The sequence below is a fragment of the Mustela erminea genome, chromosome 10, assembly GCF_009829155.1.
Source record: "Mustela erminea isolate mMusErm1 chromosome 10, mMusErm1.Pri, whole genome shotgun sequence".
NCBI lineage: Eukaryota > Metazoa > Chordata > Mammalia > Carnivora > Mustelidae > Mustela > Mustela erminea.
In genome coordinates, this window is record NC_045623.1 from 92,983,093 (window position 1) to 93,003,265 (window position 20,173).

At 51.1% G+C, this 20,173-nt stretch overlaps 1 protein-coding gene across 4 annotated transcripts; it reads left to right on the forward strand.

The window, feature by feature from the left end:
• Positions 1 to 451: 451 nt before the first annotated feature.
• On the forward strand, positions 452 to 19,654 carry HTR1D (5-hydroxytryptamine receptor 1D). Of its 4 annotated transcripts, none has more exons than XM_032303227.1 (2): positions 452 to 559; positions 17,291 to 19,654. In XM_032303227.1, exon 2 carries the CDS (start codon positions 17,994 to 17,996, stop codon positions 19,122 to 19,124), a length of 1,131 nt encoding a protein of 376 aa, XP_032159118.1. In that variant the 5' UTR covers positions 452 to 559; positions 17,291 to 17,993; the 3' UTR covers positions 19,125 to 19,654. The 4 variants fall into 4 exon arrangements, with proteins under 4 accessions (XP_032159118.1, XP_032159115.1, XP_032159119.1 ...); XM_032303224.1 differs by lacking the exon at positions 452 to 559 and adding an exon at positions 862 to 967; XM_032303228.1 differs by lacking the exon at positions 452 to 559 and adding an exon at positions 6,422 to 6,440.
• Positions 19,655 to 20,173: the final 519 nt, after the last annotated feature.

Here is a 20,173-nt window from a genome sequence, read left to right on the forward strand (position 1 = left end):
GTCCACTTTGTGCTCAAGCCCTCTCTCAGCCCTGGTTGTCTGGGACGGGGCCCCTGCCTCCCTGAACTCAGCTCCCGTCATTCACTTAGTCTCCCCACCGACCCTGACCGACCCCGACCGACCACTTGTGTGTGTGTGTGGGGGGGGTGTCCCTCGCTGGGAATCCTGGTTCCCCACCCTGGGGCAGCGCCCAGTCCCCACCTCCCGCCTCCGCTCGTGAGGCCACCTCCTCTCTCTTTCCTTTCCCTACTTCATTTTCTTCCATACCATTTACCTCTACAAACATTTTATATATTTTACTTATCACGTTCATATAAGCTCCCCTGGGTCCACATCTGTTTAGTGCACCATGTCCCCAGTGTCTAGAACATGCCTGATACACAGAGCAACAGTTATTTGTTAAACGAAGAAAAAAAAAAAAAAAAACCCAACTAGGGATGAACACCCGAGACGGGCGCGGGAGGACCGCACCGGAGGCTCGGCTCTCAGCCCGGGGCTCTGGGCGTGGCCCCCCCCGTGCGGACCCAGCCCTCCTCCTCCCCACTCCGCTCTCGTACAGGTGCGGCGCGGGGAGCCGGGGGCCGGGCTGGGGCGGCGGCGGGGGCTCGGAGCTCCCCGCGGGGCCGGGGCCGGAGGGGGCCGAGCCTGCGGACCGCGGGCGGGGGGCCGAGAGGGGAGCGAGGCTCGCGGGGGAGGAGCTGGGGGAGGGGAGCGAGGAGGAGCGGCGCGCGCGGGAAGGGGAGCGCGGAGCGGGAGCCGCTGGGCGCCTGCCGGGGCGGAGGGAGGCGGGGATCGCGAGGGCGCGGGCCGGGCAGAGCCCCCGGGGCGGCGGGGCGGGCGGCGCCCGGAGCTCGGCGCGGGTCGCGGCGGAGATGCGGCGGCCGCCGGCGGAGAGACGCGGCGCTGCGCGAGGAAGCAGGACCCGGGCGGGCGAGCGCGGGGTCCGCACCTGCGTGGCCCGGAGCGGGTAAGCTCTCGGAGCCGAGTGCCGCCCGGGGTGGGCGCGCCGGGGCCCTGGCGGCTGGGAGTCCGGCCGTGGCGGCCGTCCCGAGGGCGCTGGAGCGGGGAGGGGGCGCCACGGCTTGGGGCCTCGGTGACCCGCACGGCCCCCTACTCGGCGCCTTCGGACGGGAAGCGCGCGCGCGCGCAGGACAGAGGGTCCCGGAGGACCAGTCCGACTCGCGGGGAGCGTCCGTGAGGGGCGCCGTCCCGGAGCCCCGGGGCGGAGTGGGGGCCGAGGCAGCGCCCGGAGACGGCTGCGGGATCCCAGGAGCGCATTCGGGGCACCCCGCGCGGGGGGACATCTGGCCGGGCGGGGTCGCGACCCTGGGTCGGGGGCTGTGACGCCCCCGCGTGGCCCCGGGCGGCGGAGGGAAGCGGGGCGCTGCCCCCTGCCGGCCAGGTCGGGGTGCGGCGCAGCGCAGGGGCCGGACCTTTGCGGAGGGGAGTTGAAAGAGCGTCCAGTGTGGAGCCTCGGCTTCCAGACCCGAAGCCCGGCGGGCCCGGACTTGCTTTGTGACCTTGGACAGGTCACTGCATCTTTTCGAACTTCAGATTGCTCGTCTATCAAATGGAGGGGATACTTCTCCCACCCTGCACGATCCGTGGGAATAAAGGAACTGCTATAAGGATGCCTTTTTTTAGACTGTAAAGTTCTGTATAAATCCTAGCTAATCACAGAATGTCAGAACTGGAAGGGCACTAAGAAATCTGCTTTGCTGCAGACGGGGAGAGTGGAGATTTGATCGCGCCCAAGGTCGCATTACTTGTAAGAGGATCTAAGACTTAGCCCCCTGCCTCACTGTTGGAAGTTCAACAGTTCAGCGCAGGTACTCTCCATCAGACTGCATTAGCAAACCAGGCTTGGCTATTTACTAGCTGCCTGACCTTGGGAAAGCCCTTTACCTCTCTGAGCCATGGCTTTCTCCCATGTGAAAAGGGTTAAGAATGCTGCCTTGCAGGCTTGCTTGTGCAAATCCAATGTGGTCATTGCTCAGCACAGCGCCTGGGCACTCAACAACTCAGCCATTAGTGGAAATCATTGCTCTGATTAGTGGGAGTCATCTCTCAATCTCTTCCTTGGAATTAGCCTCCAGTGTTTTCTGATTGAGCACACGTCTCTCCACTGTTCGGGGGCTTAGCCTTCCTCACAGAGACCTGGAGGGACTCTTTACTGACAGCAGCAAGTAAGGCCGCTTGGACAGCTGAACCTTCTCCAGCTTTTGGTCCTGTCCAGCAGGTGGGGAGAAATGGGTGGTCTTTACTCTGGAGGCATCCCGGAAGCCAGGATCTAGCCACCGCCTGGAAGGGAGGGGCTGGCTAGCGGGACCTGACTGGTAGGGCTTAGGGCTTCCTCTCCTCCCCCATGGTGCCTAGTAACAGGCCCAGAAATACAAGGGTGCTTCTCAGAGTTTGTCAGATGAATGGCGGATAATCTCTTCTCTCCTAGGCTGCAGATGCATGACAGTTCTTGGTGAAGTGATGTGACTCTGAGCAAAAATACATTCTCAGAGCTGGGAGTTCCCGGGACCTGAGAGGTCCCTCTCATTGTGGATGGTTAGGGGTCTGGGGCGCACGCAGAAGGGCAGGGGTCTGCCAAGGTCACCGGTGTCCTCCAGCAAGCCGAATTCTACGGACATCGTTCAGTCTTGAACTTTCTCTCTGAGTAGCAGATGACACGGTTGACCCCTCCTTTCTTCTGGACACACTTCTGGCTCCTGCGATGGGGTCCTGTCATATTTTCCCTTCTTCATCTCTTCTTTTTGCAGGTTTATCTTTCTTTCTACAGCCATTAGCTGCTCTACTCCCCCAGGCCCTCTGCTCTGCTCATACTAGACACTCTCCCTGGTTGTCTCACCCACCCCCGCTGGCTTTAGTTACCACCTCTCTGCATGTGACTCATACAGATTTGTCCCCAGCACAGATCTCTCCTCAGGCTGTAGACCTATCTAGGTACTGTCAGACCCGCATTGTTCTAGACGCTGGGGATATAGTGATGGGCTTGTTAGAAGGCAAGTTTTGGGAGGGGGTAGGGGTGAGACAAGCAGAGAGGAGCAGAAAATACCAGATTGGGTGAGGGGCTAAAAGGAGCATCGAGCAGGATGATAGCCTAGAGAATGAGAGATACTGGATTATATTGGTCGGTCAGAGCTTTGCCAAGGAGGTGATTTTTTTTTTTAAGATTTTATTTATTCATTTGACAGAGATCACAAGTAGGCAGAGAGGCAGGCAGAGAGAGAGGAAGGGAAGCAGGCTCCCTGCAGAGAGCCCGATGCGGGGGCTCGATCCTAGGACCCTGAGATCATGACCTGAGCCGAAGGCAGAAGCTTTAATCCACTGAGTCACCCAGGTGCCTCTCCTGTATGCATTTGAAGAAGATAATTCAAGGGGCACCTGGGTGGCTAAGTGGGCTAAAACTTCTTTTTTTTTTTTTAATTTTTTTTTTCATTTATTTGACAGACAGAGATCATAAGTAGGCAGAAAGAAAGGCAGAGAGAGAGGGGGAAGCAGGCTCCCTACTGAGCAAAGACCCTGATGTGGGGCTCTATCCCAGGACCCTGAGATCATGACCTGAGCCAAAGGCAGAGGCTTTAACCCACTGAGCCACCCAGGCGGCCCAAGGAGGTGATATTTAAGTGTGGGGTGGGCAGCTGGTAAGAGACGAAGTCAGAGAAGTAGGTGTCTTGGGCAGCAGACAGTGTAGGGCCTTGTGGGCCGTGGTGAGGATTTCGGATTTTGTTCTGACATGGGAGCCACTGGAGAGTTTCAAACTGGAGAGTGCAAATGCTATTATTTCTTCAGGGCTCACTGAAGCCTTACAAAGGAGTTCTCCTATACTGATTGCCATCCTACTGTGTCGTGGTCACTGGTGGGCTGTGGGAATAGGTAGCTAGCTCTTCAAAGAGCTTCCAGGCATGGGCAGGGAGAGGCACAAACAGTTCTGGAGTCTGGAGAGGACTTCAAGGGGGAAGGTTTCGCATCTGGTTCACCAGAAAAGGCTTCCTGCAGTAAGTGGCTTTTTTTTTTTTTTTTTAAGATTTCATTTATTTATTTGACAGAGAGATCACAAGTAAGCAGAGAGGCAGGCAGAGAGAGGGGGGGAAGCAGGCTCCCCACTGAGCAGAGAGCCCAATTCGAGGCTCGATCCCAGGACCCTGAGATCATGACCTGAGCTGAAGGCAGCGGCTTAACCCACTGAGCCACCCAGGTGCCCCAGAAGTAAGTGGCTTTCAATAAGGACTTCAGATCAGAAGGCAGATGACATCAGGTATGCCTGAAGGGGAGTGGGATAGATTGTTTTTCCAGGCAGAGGGGAGTCAGCCTGAACCGGGACGTGAATGCCCCAGATGTGTGTGGGGAAGTCAGGGGAGAGGAGACGAGACTTGTAGGGAATTAGAGGTCAGGCTAGGGAGGAAGTCTGAGCTGTTCAGAGCAAGACCCCGGGTCTGCCCATGTATGTGCTGTGTGACCTTGAGCAGATTGCATGATCTTTCTGAGCCTCAACCTGCTCAGACACGAAAGGGAAATAACTGGGTAATTGCTGGGGGAGAAAGGGGCGGGGGAGGACGCCGAGTGCTGCGGGTGGGTGAATGGGAACGGGATTGTGCCTGCCAAGGAGGAAACCGGAGAGGCTGGTGTGGATGAGGAAGATGATGGCTGTATCGAGTTTGGGACCTGCCCAACTCCCATAAGTGGTGGAACGAGTGGACACGTTTCAGCAAAGAGGTGACGGTTGAATTCAATCCTGGGAGTGAAGTTGCCTTTGGGTGGGTGGATGAGGGGTCCCCCTCACAGAGGGCGCTGGGCTTCACGACACATGTATACCACTCCCCCCCTCCCCTTGCAGAAATCAAGTCCAACAGGGAGACAGGCAATCAGCAAATGAGCCCACTGCGGTGGGGGGGGGGGGTAACCAGTTCCATCTCTCGGGTCCAGAGGAACCTGGAGGGAATAGCCTAGAGGAACCTAGAGGGAATAGCCTGTGCGAAAGCTCAGAGGAGTGAAAGAACCACAGTGTTTTTGCAGAAGGAGGCCTCAGCCATGCTGGAGGTGGGGTCTTCTGCTGAGTGCACACGAAGAGGAGTGGGAAGGATTGGACCATGCGGCCTCTGGACAGGTCAGCAACGGGAAGTGAAGAAGGATTCAGGGCGCATGAAGGGAAAAGTTCTCCAAGGATTCTTCCGTCTGTGGAATAGCTGTCATCGGCCCCAACTACTGCCTTTGTCCTCTAGCCCTCCATTTCAGGGCTACTTTCCGAAGGGGTCTCAGGGTCACAGCAGGTCTCTCCTACATTCCCAGGGCTCCCTTCGTGCTCCAGTGTCATCCTCAGTGATGTCTGTGGACCCAGGTTCCAGGAGCAGTTTCCCCGGGGCTGCCGGAAGTCTTCCGGGAACAGGGTCCACGTGTGTGCGTGGCACATGGTAAGGCTTTAAGCGAACAGCTGTGGAATGGTTGAGGAAACAGGCTCAGAGAGGTTGAGAAACTTGCCCAGAGTCACAGAGCTAGTAAGTGGCAGAGCAGGGAAGTAAATTCAGTCTACCTGACTCTAAAGCTTGTGTTTGTAACACAGCTGGATTATGGCTCCCAGCAGGGCGAGCAGATGGTGAAGAACAGGTTTTGGATCCCATAAGCACTAACAAATCCCGTGTTTCATTTCTAGAAAATGAATTCCTATTGTTCAAACCTTGTTTATCCAGTCTGGAGAAGACAGCGTCTCACTTGTCCTGAAAGTGGTTTATTCACTCCATCAGCTCAAGTGCTGTCTGGGGACCCAGATGTGCAGCACGGGGGGGGGGGGGGGGTTAGGGGAGTGGTAGCAGCGGGGTGAGCTCCAGGACCTGGGGATGTAGCCCTAGAGGCTTCTGGCAAAGTGTGGTCTGCCCCTCCAGTCTGCTCCGAGAATCACTCCCCTAGTATGGAAACCCAGACGGAGGTGACTGGGAGATTGGAAAATGTCAAAAATGTATGTTAGTTGGGCACAAGAGCCTCTGGATACTAATGTCCTTAGTCTCAAGTTCCTGCTGTAAATGGGAGGCATCTGAAGGAGCACTGATGGGAATCTGAAGACTTGGTCTCTGCCTATAACTCGCTGTGTGCCCTTGGGCAAGTGTCCTGCCCTCTCTGGGCCTCTCTCCCTGTCAGCACCACAAGGGAGTTGCAGTAAAGGATTCCTGAGTCCTTCCTGCTCTGACACTCGGATCTTCTCAAGTCCTGGCGCTGACTTTGCTGTTATCTCCTGCACCGTTCACTGCGGTGCATGGAGCAGCCGCATTTACCTGGGAGCTTGTCGGCAATGCCGAATCTCAGGTCCTGCTCCCGCCCCACGGAATCAGCACCTGCGCGTTTCCTAAGATCCCTAGGTAGCCCGTGGGTTCATTCCAGTGTGAGATGGGCTGCAGTGAGTGGCTGTTTCTGTCCTCGCTCTGGGCTGTGCTGAAAAGGTAGGTGGAGGATGGCGTGCATGCTTCCCCGGGGTCGGGGCGCATTCAGGTGCGAGTGGTGGAGCAGGTGCCCAGCAGAGAGTCTGTGAGTGTGTGCAGGCTTGCGCGGGCTATTTGTGCAGTGGAGGGCGCAGTGGAACACACTCACCTTTCCTGAGCGGTGGAGCAGGGAGGCGAGCAAGCCGGGTTCCTATCCTAGATCTCAGCAAGCCATTTCTCTGAGCTGCGCTGGGCAATGTGAATAACACCAGTAAGACTGACTTTAGAGGGTGGGATTAGCCTTAAACGAGTGGATAAAGGAGACGTGCTGAGAACAGTGCCTGGCGCACGGGGAGCTCGTAATAGCGCCTGCCCTTCCTTTGCTGCTACTGCTGTTCAGCCCCCGCGCGCGCTGCGCCGCAGACCGTCCCAGCCCCGCCCCTGGATTGCGGGAGTTCCCTGAGGACAGAGTCCCAAAATGACCCCTAGGGGGCGATAGCACCCCCTGTCGAGAACCCCTGGCTGGAGAGCACCACTCTGCGATAGAAACAGGAATCAAGCCACAAAGGTAATTTTAGATTTAGAAAATTTAGAGGTAGCTGTGTTAAAAGGAGAAGGAGAAGAAAGAAAGAAGAAGAAGAAGAAGGGGGGAGGGGGAGGAGGAGGAGGAGAAAGAAGAAGAAAGTGAAATGAATTTCACGTATGTTTTATTTACTCAATATGTCCAAAATATGATCAACTAACTGATAGAAAAAATTATTAGTGAGATATTTTACATTCTTTTTGAAACTCTTTGAAACTCAGTGCGTTTTACACTCCAGCCCATCTCAGTAGCCACGTCTCAAGCCCTCAACGGCCACGTGTGGCCAGCAGTGATAGCTATCCGAGAATTTTTTTAGCACTGGCTTTCATTCCCAGCTGTGTCAGATATTACCCACATGGCCTTGGGCTAGTCATTTCACCTCTCTGGACCTCAGTTTTTCCATCTGTAAAATGGGGGTACTAAGTCTGTCTCCAAGCTGTAGTATGAGAGGCAGATGGAGAGAGTTTAAAACCCCTTTGCCCGCTTTCCCACAAGCATGGGAGGAAATCCGGTGAGTTGTCAACCACAAAGCCTTTGTGCAAGGCTTAGTCGTTCAAGGTGGTCCCTTCCCTACTGAACACTGGTAATAACTCAGTGCAAAGCCGTAAGTAGGAAGGTGTTGCCTTCTCAGACTTCCCTAGCTGTTGCAAAGGTCTGGAAAACAGGCTTCACCTGTCTTGGATTTTTTATTTTTATTTTTTTAACATTTTAATTATTAGAGAGAGAGAGGGAGCATAAGCAGAGGGGAAGGTCAAGGGGAGAGGGGAGAGGCAGGCTCCCCGAGCTGAGCAGGAAGCCCCAGTCAGGGCTCAATCTCAGGATCATGACCAGAGCTGAAGGTAGATGCTTAACCAACTGAGCCACCAAAGCACCCCAAACCCTTGCATTTTCAAGATGGAGACACTGAGGCACAGAGCAGGAACTGACTTATCCAAGGCCAAAGAGTTTATGGCAGAACGAAGCAAAGATCAGGGCTTCCCACTCAGGTCAAGCTCTGTTCTCAGCACTCCTTCCTCTTGCTCTGGGCCAGGTGTCTGGGCTCTAGGGGTTAACTAAGCCATGGTCACTGCACTCAAGGTCCAGTGACAGACAGTCCAGCATGGTAAGAGCTGTGGTGGTAGGAGTCCAGAAGCGGGGTATCTAACCCAAGCTGGGCTGTGGGGAGAAAGTTAGGGAAGGCTTCCTGGGGCGATGCCAGAGCTTAGTCCTAAAGTGTGACTGGATTAGGCGACCAGAGGACTGAGCAGGGGATACCTTCCAGGCAAAGGACCCAACGGGGATGGAGGTTTAGAGCAGAAAGCAGCACTGGGGCTCAAGGCAGCAGGGTGCTGGCAGGAAGACTAGCAGATCTGCCGGGTCAGGAAATGATGCTGGAAATGTAAATAAAGACCAGGTCGTGAAGGGTCTCTTAGACCAAGCTGGGGCTGAACCCCAGGGGCCTGGGAGTCCCTGGAAGACTGTAAAGAACTGACATGGTCAGACTTTTAGTTAAACGGAAGATTCCTGGTGTACCTTGGTGGCTCAGTCCGTTAAACATCTGCCTTGGGCTCAAATCATGATCCTAGGGTGCTGGAGTGGAGTCCTGGGTCGGGCTCCCTGCTCAGCGGGAAGTCTGCTTCTCCCTCTCCCACTGCCCCTCCCCACTGCTCATGCTCTCTCTCTCTCTCTCTCTCAAATAAATAAATAAAATCTCTAAAAAATAAAAAATAAAGAAAGAAAAATTCTGGGTGTGATGTGGTGAGAGAATGAAGAGGGGGTAGGAGTGGCCGCAGAGAGTCCATTTAAGCCAGAGAAGATGCAGCCTGCAACAGGGCTAGAAGGGAGCGAAGACTCAAGGCACAGTTAGATTTATGCAGTTGAACTGACAGAATTTAGTAATTCAGCAAACAAGGGGACTCTATCAGCCATTGCCATGTAACAAACCACCCCCAAACTCAGTGGATTAAGAAGACATTTATTCCTATGAGTCCTGCATCTGGAGACTGGCCGATTTAATCTGAAATTGGCTGGGCATTTCTGCTGGTTTAGTGGGGTTCACACAGGCATCTGCTGGTCTGCCGAGAGCCTCTGTCCTAGGCTGGCTTTGCCTGGGGGCAGTTGGCTGGAGTGGCTCTCTGCTCCATGTGTCTTTGCCTCCTCTAGGGACCGGTAGGCTCACTCCTACATGTGCTCATGGCAGTGGCAGAGAGTAAGCAGAAACCTGCACAGCCTCTTGAGGACTAAATTTGGAACTGGCTCACTGTCCCTTCTGCCTCACTCTGTTGACCACAGCTAGTTCACACTGAACCCAAACTTGAGGGACAAGGAAATCTCCCCCTTCTTTTGAGGGGTGCTGGTGGAGGCAGCATGAGATAGTAGAAGCACGGAGCTGAGCTGAGAAGGGTGGGAAACCGTACTGTGTGATCTTAGACAAGACATCTACCTCTCTGGGCATCAGCAATCCCAGCCGATCGGGTTGGATTGCATCATTTAACGTATTCCTTCTAAATCAGGTTTGCCAGGGAGGGGCTGTTCATTATAACTAACCATGGAGCGTTTACTATATGGCTGGGCTTTCTGTTCAACTCACTCAAATGTAACAGTACTTTGAGGTTGGTATTGTTATTGTCCACACTTTCTTTCTTTTTTTAAAGATTGTATCTTATTTTACTTTTTTTTTTTTTTTAGAGATTTTATTTATTTGAGAGAGAGGGTGTACAAGCAGGGAAAGGGGCAGAGGGATAAGCAGACTCCCCACTGAGTGGGGAGTCCAACAGGAGGCTTGATCCCAGGATGCTGAGATCAGGACCTGAGCCAAAATCAGATGCTTAACCACCTCAGCCATCCAGGCACCGCAGATTTTTTTTTTTTTTAAAGATTTTATTTATTTATTTGACAGACAGAGATCACAAGTAGGCAGAGAGGCAGGCAGAGAGAGAGGAAGGGAAGCAGGCTCCCTGCTGAGCAGAGAGCCCGACATGGGGTTTGATTCTAGGACCCTGAGATCATGACCGGAGCCAAAGGCAGAGATTTTAACCCACTGAGCCACCCAGGTGTCCTCCAGATTTTATTTTTAGGCAGTCTCTCTACCCAGTGTGGTGCTTGAACTCACAACCCTGAGATCAAGAGTTGCATATTCTACTGAGTGACTCAGCCAAGCCCCCCTCATCCCCATCTTCCCTATGAAGAAACTGCAAAGAGGTAAAGGGAAAGGCCCCAGGGCTTCCATCAGTGCAGGTCAGTTTTGCCTGTCCTTGAACTTCATGATGTTTGAATCACGTGTGCTGTGTCATAATGTGCAGCTTCTTGGGTTCAGCATGACGCCTGTTCCTTCTACGTGGTTGTGCGAGGCAGGGAGCTGGAGCTCCTTCTCGCTGGTGTGCAGTATTCTACTGCATGAGTCTGCCGCAGCTCATTTCTCCGTTCTACGACGGCTGTCTGTTGGGATAGTTTTCCGTCTGTGGCTGTTAAATCGTGCCTGTGTCAACGATTCTTGCACAAGTGGTTTGGCGGACATACGTGCAGGTTTTTGTTGGTTATATGGCTGCGAGTAGAAGATTTTCGTAAGAGGTTTGGCTTCTTGAAATTTTCTACATTTTCCAGATTTTATAATTAGAGAAGCAGGTGAAGGATAGACTTGCTTGTGAAACGAATTAGAAGTCAGCTCTTGGGCTCAGATACAGACAGACAGACACACCCATGTTAACTCTTTTCCAGTTTTCTCCGTATATATTACTTCACACTCACAACACCCCCAGAGAGGTAAACTTGATGCCCTGATTTTACAGAGGAGGAAACTGAGGTTGAGGGAGGTCCCATGCCCTGGAGAGGAGAGGGCCATAGCTGTGGATGCACTTTGTAAAATATAAAGCATTCCTCAGATTTGTGGAGAATGATTTCCCCATCCAGGGCTCACTCAGCCATACCACACGGCTTCTAGAGAAAGCACAGACACAGATTTCTCTGGGTGGGGGGATCTATCCTACCATAACAAATCTTTATCACAGAGCCCAGGGGTTTTTTCTTCCAAAAAGATGAGACTGGCTTCTGAGGATACATTAAACCCATATATCCTCTTGGTTTCTGGCAAGGTTTTATGACTCTGTTAAAATAAAGATCCTTCAGAAAGGGGAGGTGACTGATCTTTCTGCAAACCGAATGAGCCCTGGGTAGGAAGCCCTTGTTAAAAGGGCTACAAAGAGCCCCTGCTGTGGAGCAGGCTCTCATCCTTCCGACTGAACCCACAGAGCAGTTCTGGGAGAAAGGTGCTATTACCCCAATTTACAGATAGAAGAAGAAAAGCCCAGGAGGTGAAATGACTTGCCTCCACCCCACAGTTGGGACTGTTTGGGGGAAAAGGAACTCAGTCTTATTACCACTTCCCAGGGTCCATTGGACTGTTTCTCAGTCCATTTAAACTGACTCCACCGGGAAAAGCAGGAGCCGGTACCAGTGAGGATTCCTGGGTACAGAGGTTGCTCATGGACATCCAGGAATAGGAAGGAGTGCCATTGGATCTGGAAGGTTCCTTCCACTTCCTCTCTTGGGACAGGGGGTTCCCCTGTCTCTCTGCTCTTTTCTCTGTCTACTCCCTTCTCCTACATTTCTCTGCAGACCTGTTTTCTTATTTACCTATGGTTTTTCCTGCTGCCCCCAAACCTGCCCTGGCCTTGGCCTTAGCCATGGCCAGATTTCAGCCTCGGGGTCCTTGACTTGCAGGTTGCACCTCCTCCGTTGTCAATCTTCCCAGCTCCTCGCAGTCTCCTTGCTAAATTCCCAGGAGAGAATCTGGATGGCTCATTTGGGGTTATGTGTCTGCTGGTCCAATCAGCGAAGCTCAGAAGTGGTCTGCGCCACAAGCTGAGATTGACACCCTGCTTTTCCCCTCCCTCTCACTGGAGAGATGCTAGCGCTGAGAGTATATGGTGTGGCTGGGGTCTGTGCGGTCTAGACTCTGCAGGGAGACACCACTGGGCTGAGGGGAGTCCTTGCTGCTGCTGCTGCTGCTGCGGTAGTTTATGGGGGTGCGTTCGACAAGGGAGAATCTCCCTGGTATGGATGGTAGTTCAGACAGTGGCAGACATGACTCACTAAAATGCACAGGGATGGCTTGTTGGACAGTAGACTGAGGAGACCTCATTGCCTGCAGACCTGAATTTGGTTGGACACATCATAGAGAAACCAGAGAAGTCATCACTCACTCTGTCAGGCGTTTGGATCCATGGTCTTACCGGTTCTCCCCAAGCTTCCGTGAGGTCCAGATTATCAGCTCCAATCACAGAGGCAGTGCACGCCCAGAGAGCTTGCATGACTTGCCCAACGGCCATAGCAAGAAAGTGGAGCAACAGGAATTGGAACCTGATCCTACCTGACTTAAAATGTATGCTTTGAGGGGCACCTGGCTGGCTCAGTCGGTTAAGTCTCTGGCTCTTGATTTTGGCTAAGGTCATGATCTCAGGGTCCTGGCATTGGACTCCCTGCTCAGCAGGGAGTCTGCTTGAATATTCTGTCTCACTTTCCTTCTTCCCCTTCCCCTGCTCATGCTCTTTCTGTCTCTCAAGTAGATATATATATTTCAGAGGCACCTGGGTGGCTCAGTGGGTTAAGCTTCTGCCTTCAGCTCAGGTTATGATCTCGGGGTCCTGGGACGGAGTCCTGCATCGGGTTCTCTGCTCAGCTGGGAGCCTAATTCCTCCTCTCTCTCTCTCTGCCTGCCTCTCTGCCTAGTTGTGATCTCTCTCTCTGTCAAATAAATAAACAAAATTAAATATATATATATATATTTTTTTTTTTTTTAAAGATGTATGCTTTTAGCCACTGCCTGCCATCTTTATACCCTCGTTATACTTGTCAAAGTCTCTATAGTTAGTACACATCACATACATGATCTTACTGGAAGTATGAAACATCCTTTGGGGCAGCATACCGATACTTATATTTCCATTTTACCAAGGAAAAAACTAAGGGTCCAAGAGAAGTCGTGACTTATCCTTAGTTACCTGATGGTCGGTGGCAGAGCTGGGACCAGAACCCAGATCTTCTGGATTCAAATGTATCAACAGGTATTACTGCATCAAAATGTGTCCGTGTCATTGCTGGTAGTATGGTTCTTTTTTTTCAAATGTACAAAATTGATTGTCTAAGAGAAATAATTACAAATATATCATTCCCTATAAAAAATTATGTATTATAATATACATACAGTTCAAAGAATAATCATCAACATTCTTGTACCTACCACCACCTTAAAAAACTGCACAATCTCATTCCTGCCTTTTTTCCCCTCCAGGGGTGACCACAATCCTGGATTTGACATTTAACGTTTCCTTGCTTTTCCTTATGGCTTCACCAACATATATTTATGTCTCTAAACACTTTGTTTCTCCCTGCGTGTTTGCAACTTTGGCACTCAGTGTTGCTTGTGAAAAGCACCCACTTGAATACAGCTTTGGCTTATCGAGGTTGGTTGGCTTCTCCGCGGGGCCCTGGCACAGGGATACGCCACATTCTACCACTCTCCTGTGGATGGACGTTTCGGTGGTTTCTAGTTGTTTCTAGTCCGTGCCACGGTGACCATTCTTGTTCCTCTCTGCTGATGAACACAGAGAAGAACCTCCCTGTGATCCACACCTGGGAGCAAAATGACTGGGCCATGAGGTAATCCTCACATTCTCAGCTTTATGAGATAATATCAGAGTGTTGGCCAACGAGATTCCTCCTCTTTCCACTATGCTGGTGGTAGGTGACCATTCCCGTTGGTCCACACCCTCACAGGGTGCCGCGGCAGGATCAGACTGAAAACGTCTTCCTTGTCTGCTGGTTGAATGTGCTATCTCACTGTTGCTTTCATTTGTATTTTTTTGTTTTATTATCTGAAGTGCGATAGGAGAGGCAGCTGCTTATAGAGCTACAGTCTTTATCGCCAAAGGTAGCAGGATTGTGGGAAATTTCCCCAACGTTGTTGAGGGTGGGGAAGGATGGCAGGCAGGAGAGAAAGGAGAGAGCTTCAGAATCATGTGGCTTCCCTCAAAGTTCCAGCCCAGCATTCCCGACCAAGGCAAGCTACCCTGTCCTTCCAAGATGTCACCCACCAGCCTCCCAGGCCTCTCTGAGCCCACGCCTTTCACTGAGTGAGGCCATCGGAATGCCTGGAACCCAAGGGACGGCCACATGGATGGGTTTGTGAGGCAGGCGCACAGCCCTCCATAAGAAATGACTGCACCTGGTCTGTCTGGAAGGAAGAACATTCCAAACAGTCCAACCCAACTTCACATTTTCCATGTGAACCAAAGTGGGAAGAAAACTTGAGCCAGAGGTGGAGCATGGAGTGAGAGGGTCGGAGAGGGCATCATTTTCACCTGTCCCTGTGAGGCCCCAAACCAGTTTCACTCCTGGAAGCACATGTGCCTTAAGGCTTTTCTTCCTGATCCAGGCAGTGTGGAGAAGAATGGAAATCTCAAGAATGACTCCAGACCCAGTTTTTCCACTTCTAGCTCGGTGACCTTGGGCAGATGACATCACCTCTCTGCTCACTTATAAGGTGGGGCCATAATGCCCATGTCACAGTGGGAGACTCTTGGCCCCAGGGCTAGCTCAGTGCCTACAACATAGCAGGAGCTTTATAAAAGACCTAATAATAATAATAATATCTTTTCAACTTTGGGAATGTTCTTGAGCAGGCTAAGATTAAGATTGGTTTTCTTGGGGTGCATGCGTGGCTCAGTCACTTAGGTGTCTGACTCTTGATCTCAGTCTCAGGGTTATGAGCTCAAGACCTGCATTGGGCTCCGTGCTGGGGTCAAGTCTACATTAAAAAAAAAAAAAAAAAAAAAAAAAACCAGATTTGTTTTCTTTTTTTTTTTTAATTTTTAAAGATTTTATTTATTTATTTGATGGGGAGATCACAAGTGGGCAGAGAGACAGGCAGAGAGAGAGGGGGAAGCAGGCTCCCTGCTGAGCAGAGAGCCCGATGCAGGGCTCAATCCCAGGACCCTGAGATCATGACCTGAGCTGAAGGCAGAGGCTTTAACCCACTGAGCCACCCAGATGCCCCAGATTTGTTTTCTTAAATTGAGAATGTTTGCCCTCTTCTAGGAATATATATGTTATTAAAGATTTTATTTATTTATTTGAGAGAGAGGGAGACAGAGAAAGAGCATGAGTAGGAGGAAGGGAAGAGGAAGAGGCAGGCTCCCCACTGAGCAGGGAGCCAGGGTGGGGCTCTATCCCAAGATTCTTGGATCATGACCTGAGCTGAAGGCAGACGCCTAACCGACTGAGCCACCCAGGTGCCCTGGGAAGATACATTTTTTTAAAGCTGAAGTTCCCCCAGTTTGAGGACTGGAAGAGAAACTATTGCATTGTTGTAGTTTAGTTTCTTAATGGTTTAAAAACCAGTCAATCAACGGACACGGACTGAACTTTCCCAACAAGTCCCTGAGCCTTTCTGCTGAGTCAGATGGTAATGAGACTTGAGACTTGACATCGCTCAGTGTTTACGGGGTTTCAGAGGCCAGCCTTGCTAGGAGTGATGGAAGCTGTCGAGGCAGGTAGGGTGGCTGTCTCAAAGACAAAATCTGAGACTCAGAAAGGGGTAAGGGACTTGCCCAGAGTCATACAGGAGGGTGGGAGAGAGGAGGGATTGGAGCCCAGATTGTCCGACCCAAGCCAAGTTCCCCCCTGCACACAGCTCCTCCCACCTCTGGTGCCAGCCCCCTCCTGAGCCTTCTCTGCTACCCTGCCTCTGTTCTCTGTGCTCCAGCCAGCTGGGCTCTTTCCCAAGCCTTCACTTTCTGACCTCTGGCCCTTCGCTCTTCCCTTTCCAGCCACCAGGAATGCCATCCTTCCTGACCTTGACTATTGAAACCTTCTTAATGTAGGTACCCATTGGAGCTATATACAGCCCTTAAGAATGATGTTATGGGAATGACTGATGGAACAAAGTTCAAAATATATTAAGTTGCAAAACACACAAACTATGAAATAAATTCATACATAATTATAATCACATTTTTAAAGGGTGTATATATAAATCTGCCTGGCCAGCTCTATCCCAGGGGTCTACCAGTAGGCCCCACAGTCTTCAGCTGGGGTTGTGCGAGAGATGGGCCTTAATAGAGTGCCATCTGCTTTATCTTACCCCGATCATCTTGTACCAGAGGCTCCAAGCTCCAAGAAACCTTTGGCTTGACCATGTTCCAAGTCCTGAAACCCAGATTCAAGCACACAAAAGAGAAAACGAGTCTTTAAGGGTTTTTTTGTGACAACATTGCCAGTTTCCATTTAGAAAGCTGAATATAAGGGCACCTGGGTGGCTTAGTCATTGGGCATCTGCCTTTGGCATGGGTCCTGGTTCCAGGGTCCTGGGATCGAGCCCCAGCATCGGGCTCCCTGCTCTGTGGGAAGCCTGCTTCTCCCTTTCCCACTCCCCCTGCTTGTGTTCCCTCTCTCTCTGTGTCTCTCTCTCTCAAACCAATAAATGGAATCTTAAAAAAATAAAAATAAAAAGATTAGTTAAAAAAAAAGAAAGCTGAATATATTTTCTGGAGTTGAACTTTCACCATGAAAAATGCTCATTGTTCTAATTTCTGCAATTAACTTCTCTGCTAACCAAAAGGTGTTTTTGTTTTTTTTTTGTCTTTGTGTTTATTTTAAGAATCATGCATGCCCACTCTAGGAAATTTGAAAAATTTTTTAGGAATAGAAGAAAGGGAGCCACTTCTGTGGCTCAGTGTGGGTGAGCATCTGCTTTCAGTTCGGGTCATGATCTCCGAGTCCTGGAATCGAGCTCCACGTCAGGCTCCCTGCTCAGTGGAGAGCCTCCTTCTCCCTCTGCCTGCTTCTCCCCCTGCTTGTGCATGCGCTCTCTCTCTCTCACTCTCGCTCTATCTCAAATAAATAAATAAAATCTAAAAAAAAATAATCGAAGAAAGGTCTCTAGGGAGAAATACATTGTAAAAATTTGATACCTTTCCTGGTGACCTTTTTTTTTTTCTTCTGTGCACAGAGTTGTTTTGTTTAGTTTTCGTTGTTGCTGAGCAAATAGAATGATGGTTTCTGATTCATAACTTACAAAGCTGATTTCATGTATTTATAACAAGCCTGTGATGCTTCCAGAGGCTCTGCCCCCTCTGGGAATTGTGGGGGTGGGACTTGTTGGTCTCCCCTGTGTTCTCCTGACACTTTTGACAATGCTAGTTTCACTGTGTCACTGCTAGCACTAAGCAGTGTGCTTTTAAACTTAGAGTTCATCTCAAGTGTCTCAATTGTCCTTCTAGAACCTAACTCTTGCCTTCTTTTCTTTATTAAGTCCCAGAGCTCTGGACGTGTGCCCTTCTTGATGAATCCTCAGTGATCGGTTTGTTTTGCCTTCTCTAAGCTCATGCATACTTCAAGTCTTGGGAACCAGAATGTTTTGTCTGTTCGGGCTCAAAGTGATCAGGGGGACGGGAACCAAAGTTAAGTGCCTCATGATGTGTCAAGATGAACTTAGGAAAATGGTGAGCTGTTGACCGGACTACTTCTGAGAATCTGCTGGTACTTCTTTTCGTCTCTGGTTTTAAAAGCTCCCCAGAGGCAACCTGAAACCCTGACTCTTCTCAGAATAGGATGGGGGAAATTCCAAAGTTCTCATTAAACACATTTATCCCTCAAGCTTTGGAAGGAGCCCAAATGCCAAAAGTGAGAATCCCAAAGCACTGTCCACATTAGTGTGAGCTCCTGATAAATGTCTAACAAATTCAGCATGTGTCCTCTGGGCTTGAAGAGTTGCTGGGCAAAGTTCCAGAATAGTGAGACGTCTTGGGATTTATCCGGTTTAGGAAAGACCTTTAATTACCAGCTGTCACCTCACTGTTTTCAAATAGTCAAGTCTTGAGATCTTTTCACTGTGGACCATACTGATGGAGGGCCCCCACCAGCGTGAAGCAGAAGGATGACCTTGTCCCATAGGCAAGACAACTGTGAAGGGAGCTGTGTGTGTCCAAGTCTGCGAGAAGAGAGAGCCACCTAGAATGTCCCCGCCAAACCAGTCCTTGGAAGGCCTTCTCCAGGAGGCCTCCAATAGATCCCTGAATGCTACGGAAAGCCCAGAGGCTTGGGGTCCAGGGACACTCCGGGCCCTCAAGATCTCCCTTGCTTTGCTCCTTTCCATCATCACAGTGGCCACGGCCCTCTCCAATGCCTTTGTTCTCACCACCATCTTCCTCACCAGGAAGCTCCATACTCCAGCCAACTATCTCATCGGCTCCCTGGCCATGACTGACCTCTTAGTCTCCATCTTGGTCATGCCCATCAGCATCGCCTACACCACCACTCGCACCTGGAGTTTTGGCCAAATCCTGTGTGACATCTGGCTGTCTTCCGACATCACGTGCTGCACGGCCTCCATCCTGCATCTCTGTGTCATTGCTCTGGACAGGTACTGGGCCATCACGGATGCCCTGGAGTACAGTAAACGCCGCACAGCCGGCCGGGCGGCCGCCATGATCGCCACCGTCTGGGTCATCTCCATCTGCATCTCCATCCCGCCACTCTTCTGGCGGCAGGCCAAAGCTCACGAAGAGATGTCGGACTGCCTGGTGAACACGTCTCAGATCTCCTACACCATCTACTCCACCTGCGGGGCCTTCTACATCCCGTCTGTGCTGCTCATCATCCTCTACGGCCGCATCTACGTGGCCGCCCGCAACCGCATCCTGAACCCGCCTTCGCTCTACGGGAAGCGCTTCACCACCGCCCAACTCATCACCGGCTCTGCGGGGTCCTCGCTCTGCTCCCTCAGCCCCAGCCTCCACGAGGGGCACACCCACACAGCCGGCTCCGCTCTCTTCTTCAACCACGTGAAAATCAAGCTGGCCGATAGTGTCCTGGAGCGCAAGAGGATCTCCGCGGCTCGAGAAAGGAAAGCCACGAAGACGCTGGGGATCATCCTGGGGGCCTTTATCATCTGCTGGCTACCCTTCTTTGTCGCATCTCTGGTCCTCCCCATCTGCCGGGACTCCTGCTGGCTCCACCCCGCCGTCTTTGACTTCTTCACCTGGCTTGGCTATCTCAACTCCCTCATTAATCCCATAATATACACTGTCTTTAACAAGGAGTTTCGGCACGCCTTTCAGAAAGTTGTCCATTTCCGGAAAACCTAGTCTTATTTGCGGGTGACTCTTGTGATCTGTTGCGTCCTGTAACCCACTGGAATTGTCTTGTTTATTTTTCCTGAGATTTGGGTCCATCCTGATATGTTGGGTTTGGGTTTGACCAATAGAATTGTTCAGCGTTCTTCTTCCTGTTGTCTTCTTGACTTCTGTGCCACCCAAGGTGGGGCAGCTTTGTGAAGGGTGACAAGACTGAAGATTCCACTTAGCATATTTTCACGGCTCATCCATGTTGGGAGAAATGGGATCCCTAGGATTCCCCGTTGATTGAATTTAGATGGGAAGCTGTCCGACTCTACAGAGAGACCCTGGGTTCAAATGGGAGGCTTTCTGGTCTACCTAAGTTTTGTATGGAGCTCAGAGGAGGAGAGTATGTGAGGTTATGACCTAAGCTGAAAGAGAATTGGAGTCAGGGTGGAGAGTTCTCCATACAAGGAGGCACCTTGATTTGAAAATAACAGGCAGGGGCACCTGGGTGGCTCAGTGGGTTAAAGCCTCTGCCTTCAGCTCAGGTCATGATCCCAGGGTCCTGGGATGGATCCCCGTATGGGGGGGGGGGGTCTATGCTCAGTAGGGAGCCTGCCTCCTCCTCTCTCTCTGCCTGTCTCTCTCTCTACTTGTGATCTCTGTCTGTCAAATAAATAAATAAAATCTAAAAAAAAAAAAAAAAAAAGAACAGCTACCCCCTCCCCTTCCTCCTTCCCCAGGAGTTACACCACCTTAATGTTCTAAAGTTAAAACCCACAATCACCCTCAAAGATGTAGATTGACAGGCTTTGGACCCACCAAGCTTTGAGTGGGACACCATTCTGAATTTTGTTTCATTAATTTTTTTTAATTATTTTTTTTTATATCCTGTTCTCATCAGGGATCTTAAGATGTTGAGTCTTGTCAAATAAAAAGCATGAGATGTCATGGTCAGTGAGGTCTTTGGGTAATTTCCACCCCTCGTCCCTGGATGAACCTTTCAATCCACTTCAGTCTCCACCATTTACTGCGCACCCACCGGAAGCCTGGCCCTGTACCAGCATACTGGCCTC

Excerpts from the sequence above, each read along its gene's own strand:
- HTR1D (XM_032303227.1), top strand. The coding sequence starts at position 17,994 with ATGTCCCCGCCAAACCAGTCCTTGGAAGGCCTTCTCCAGGAGGCCTCC.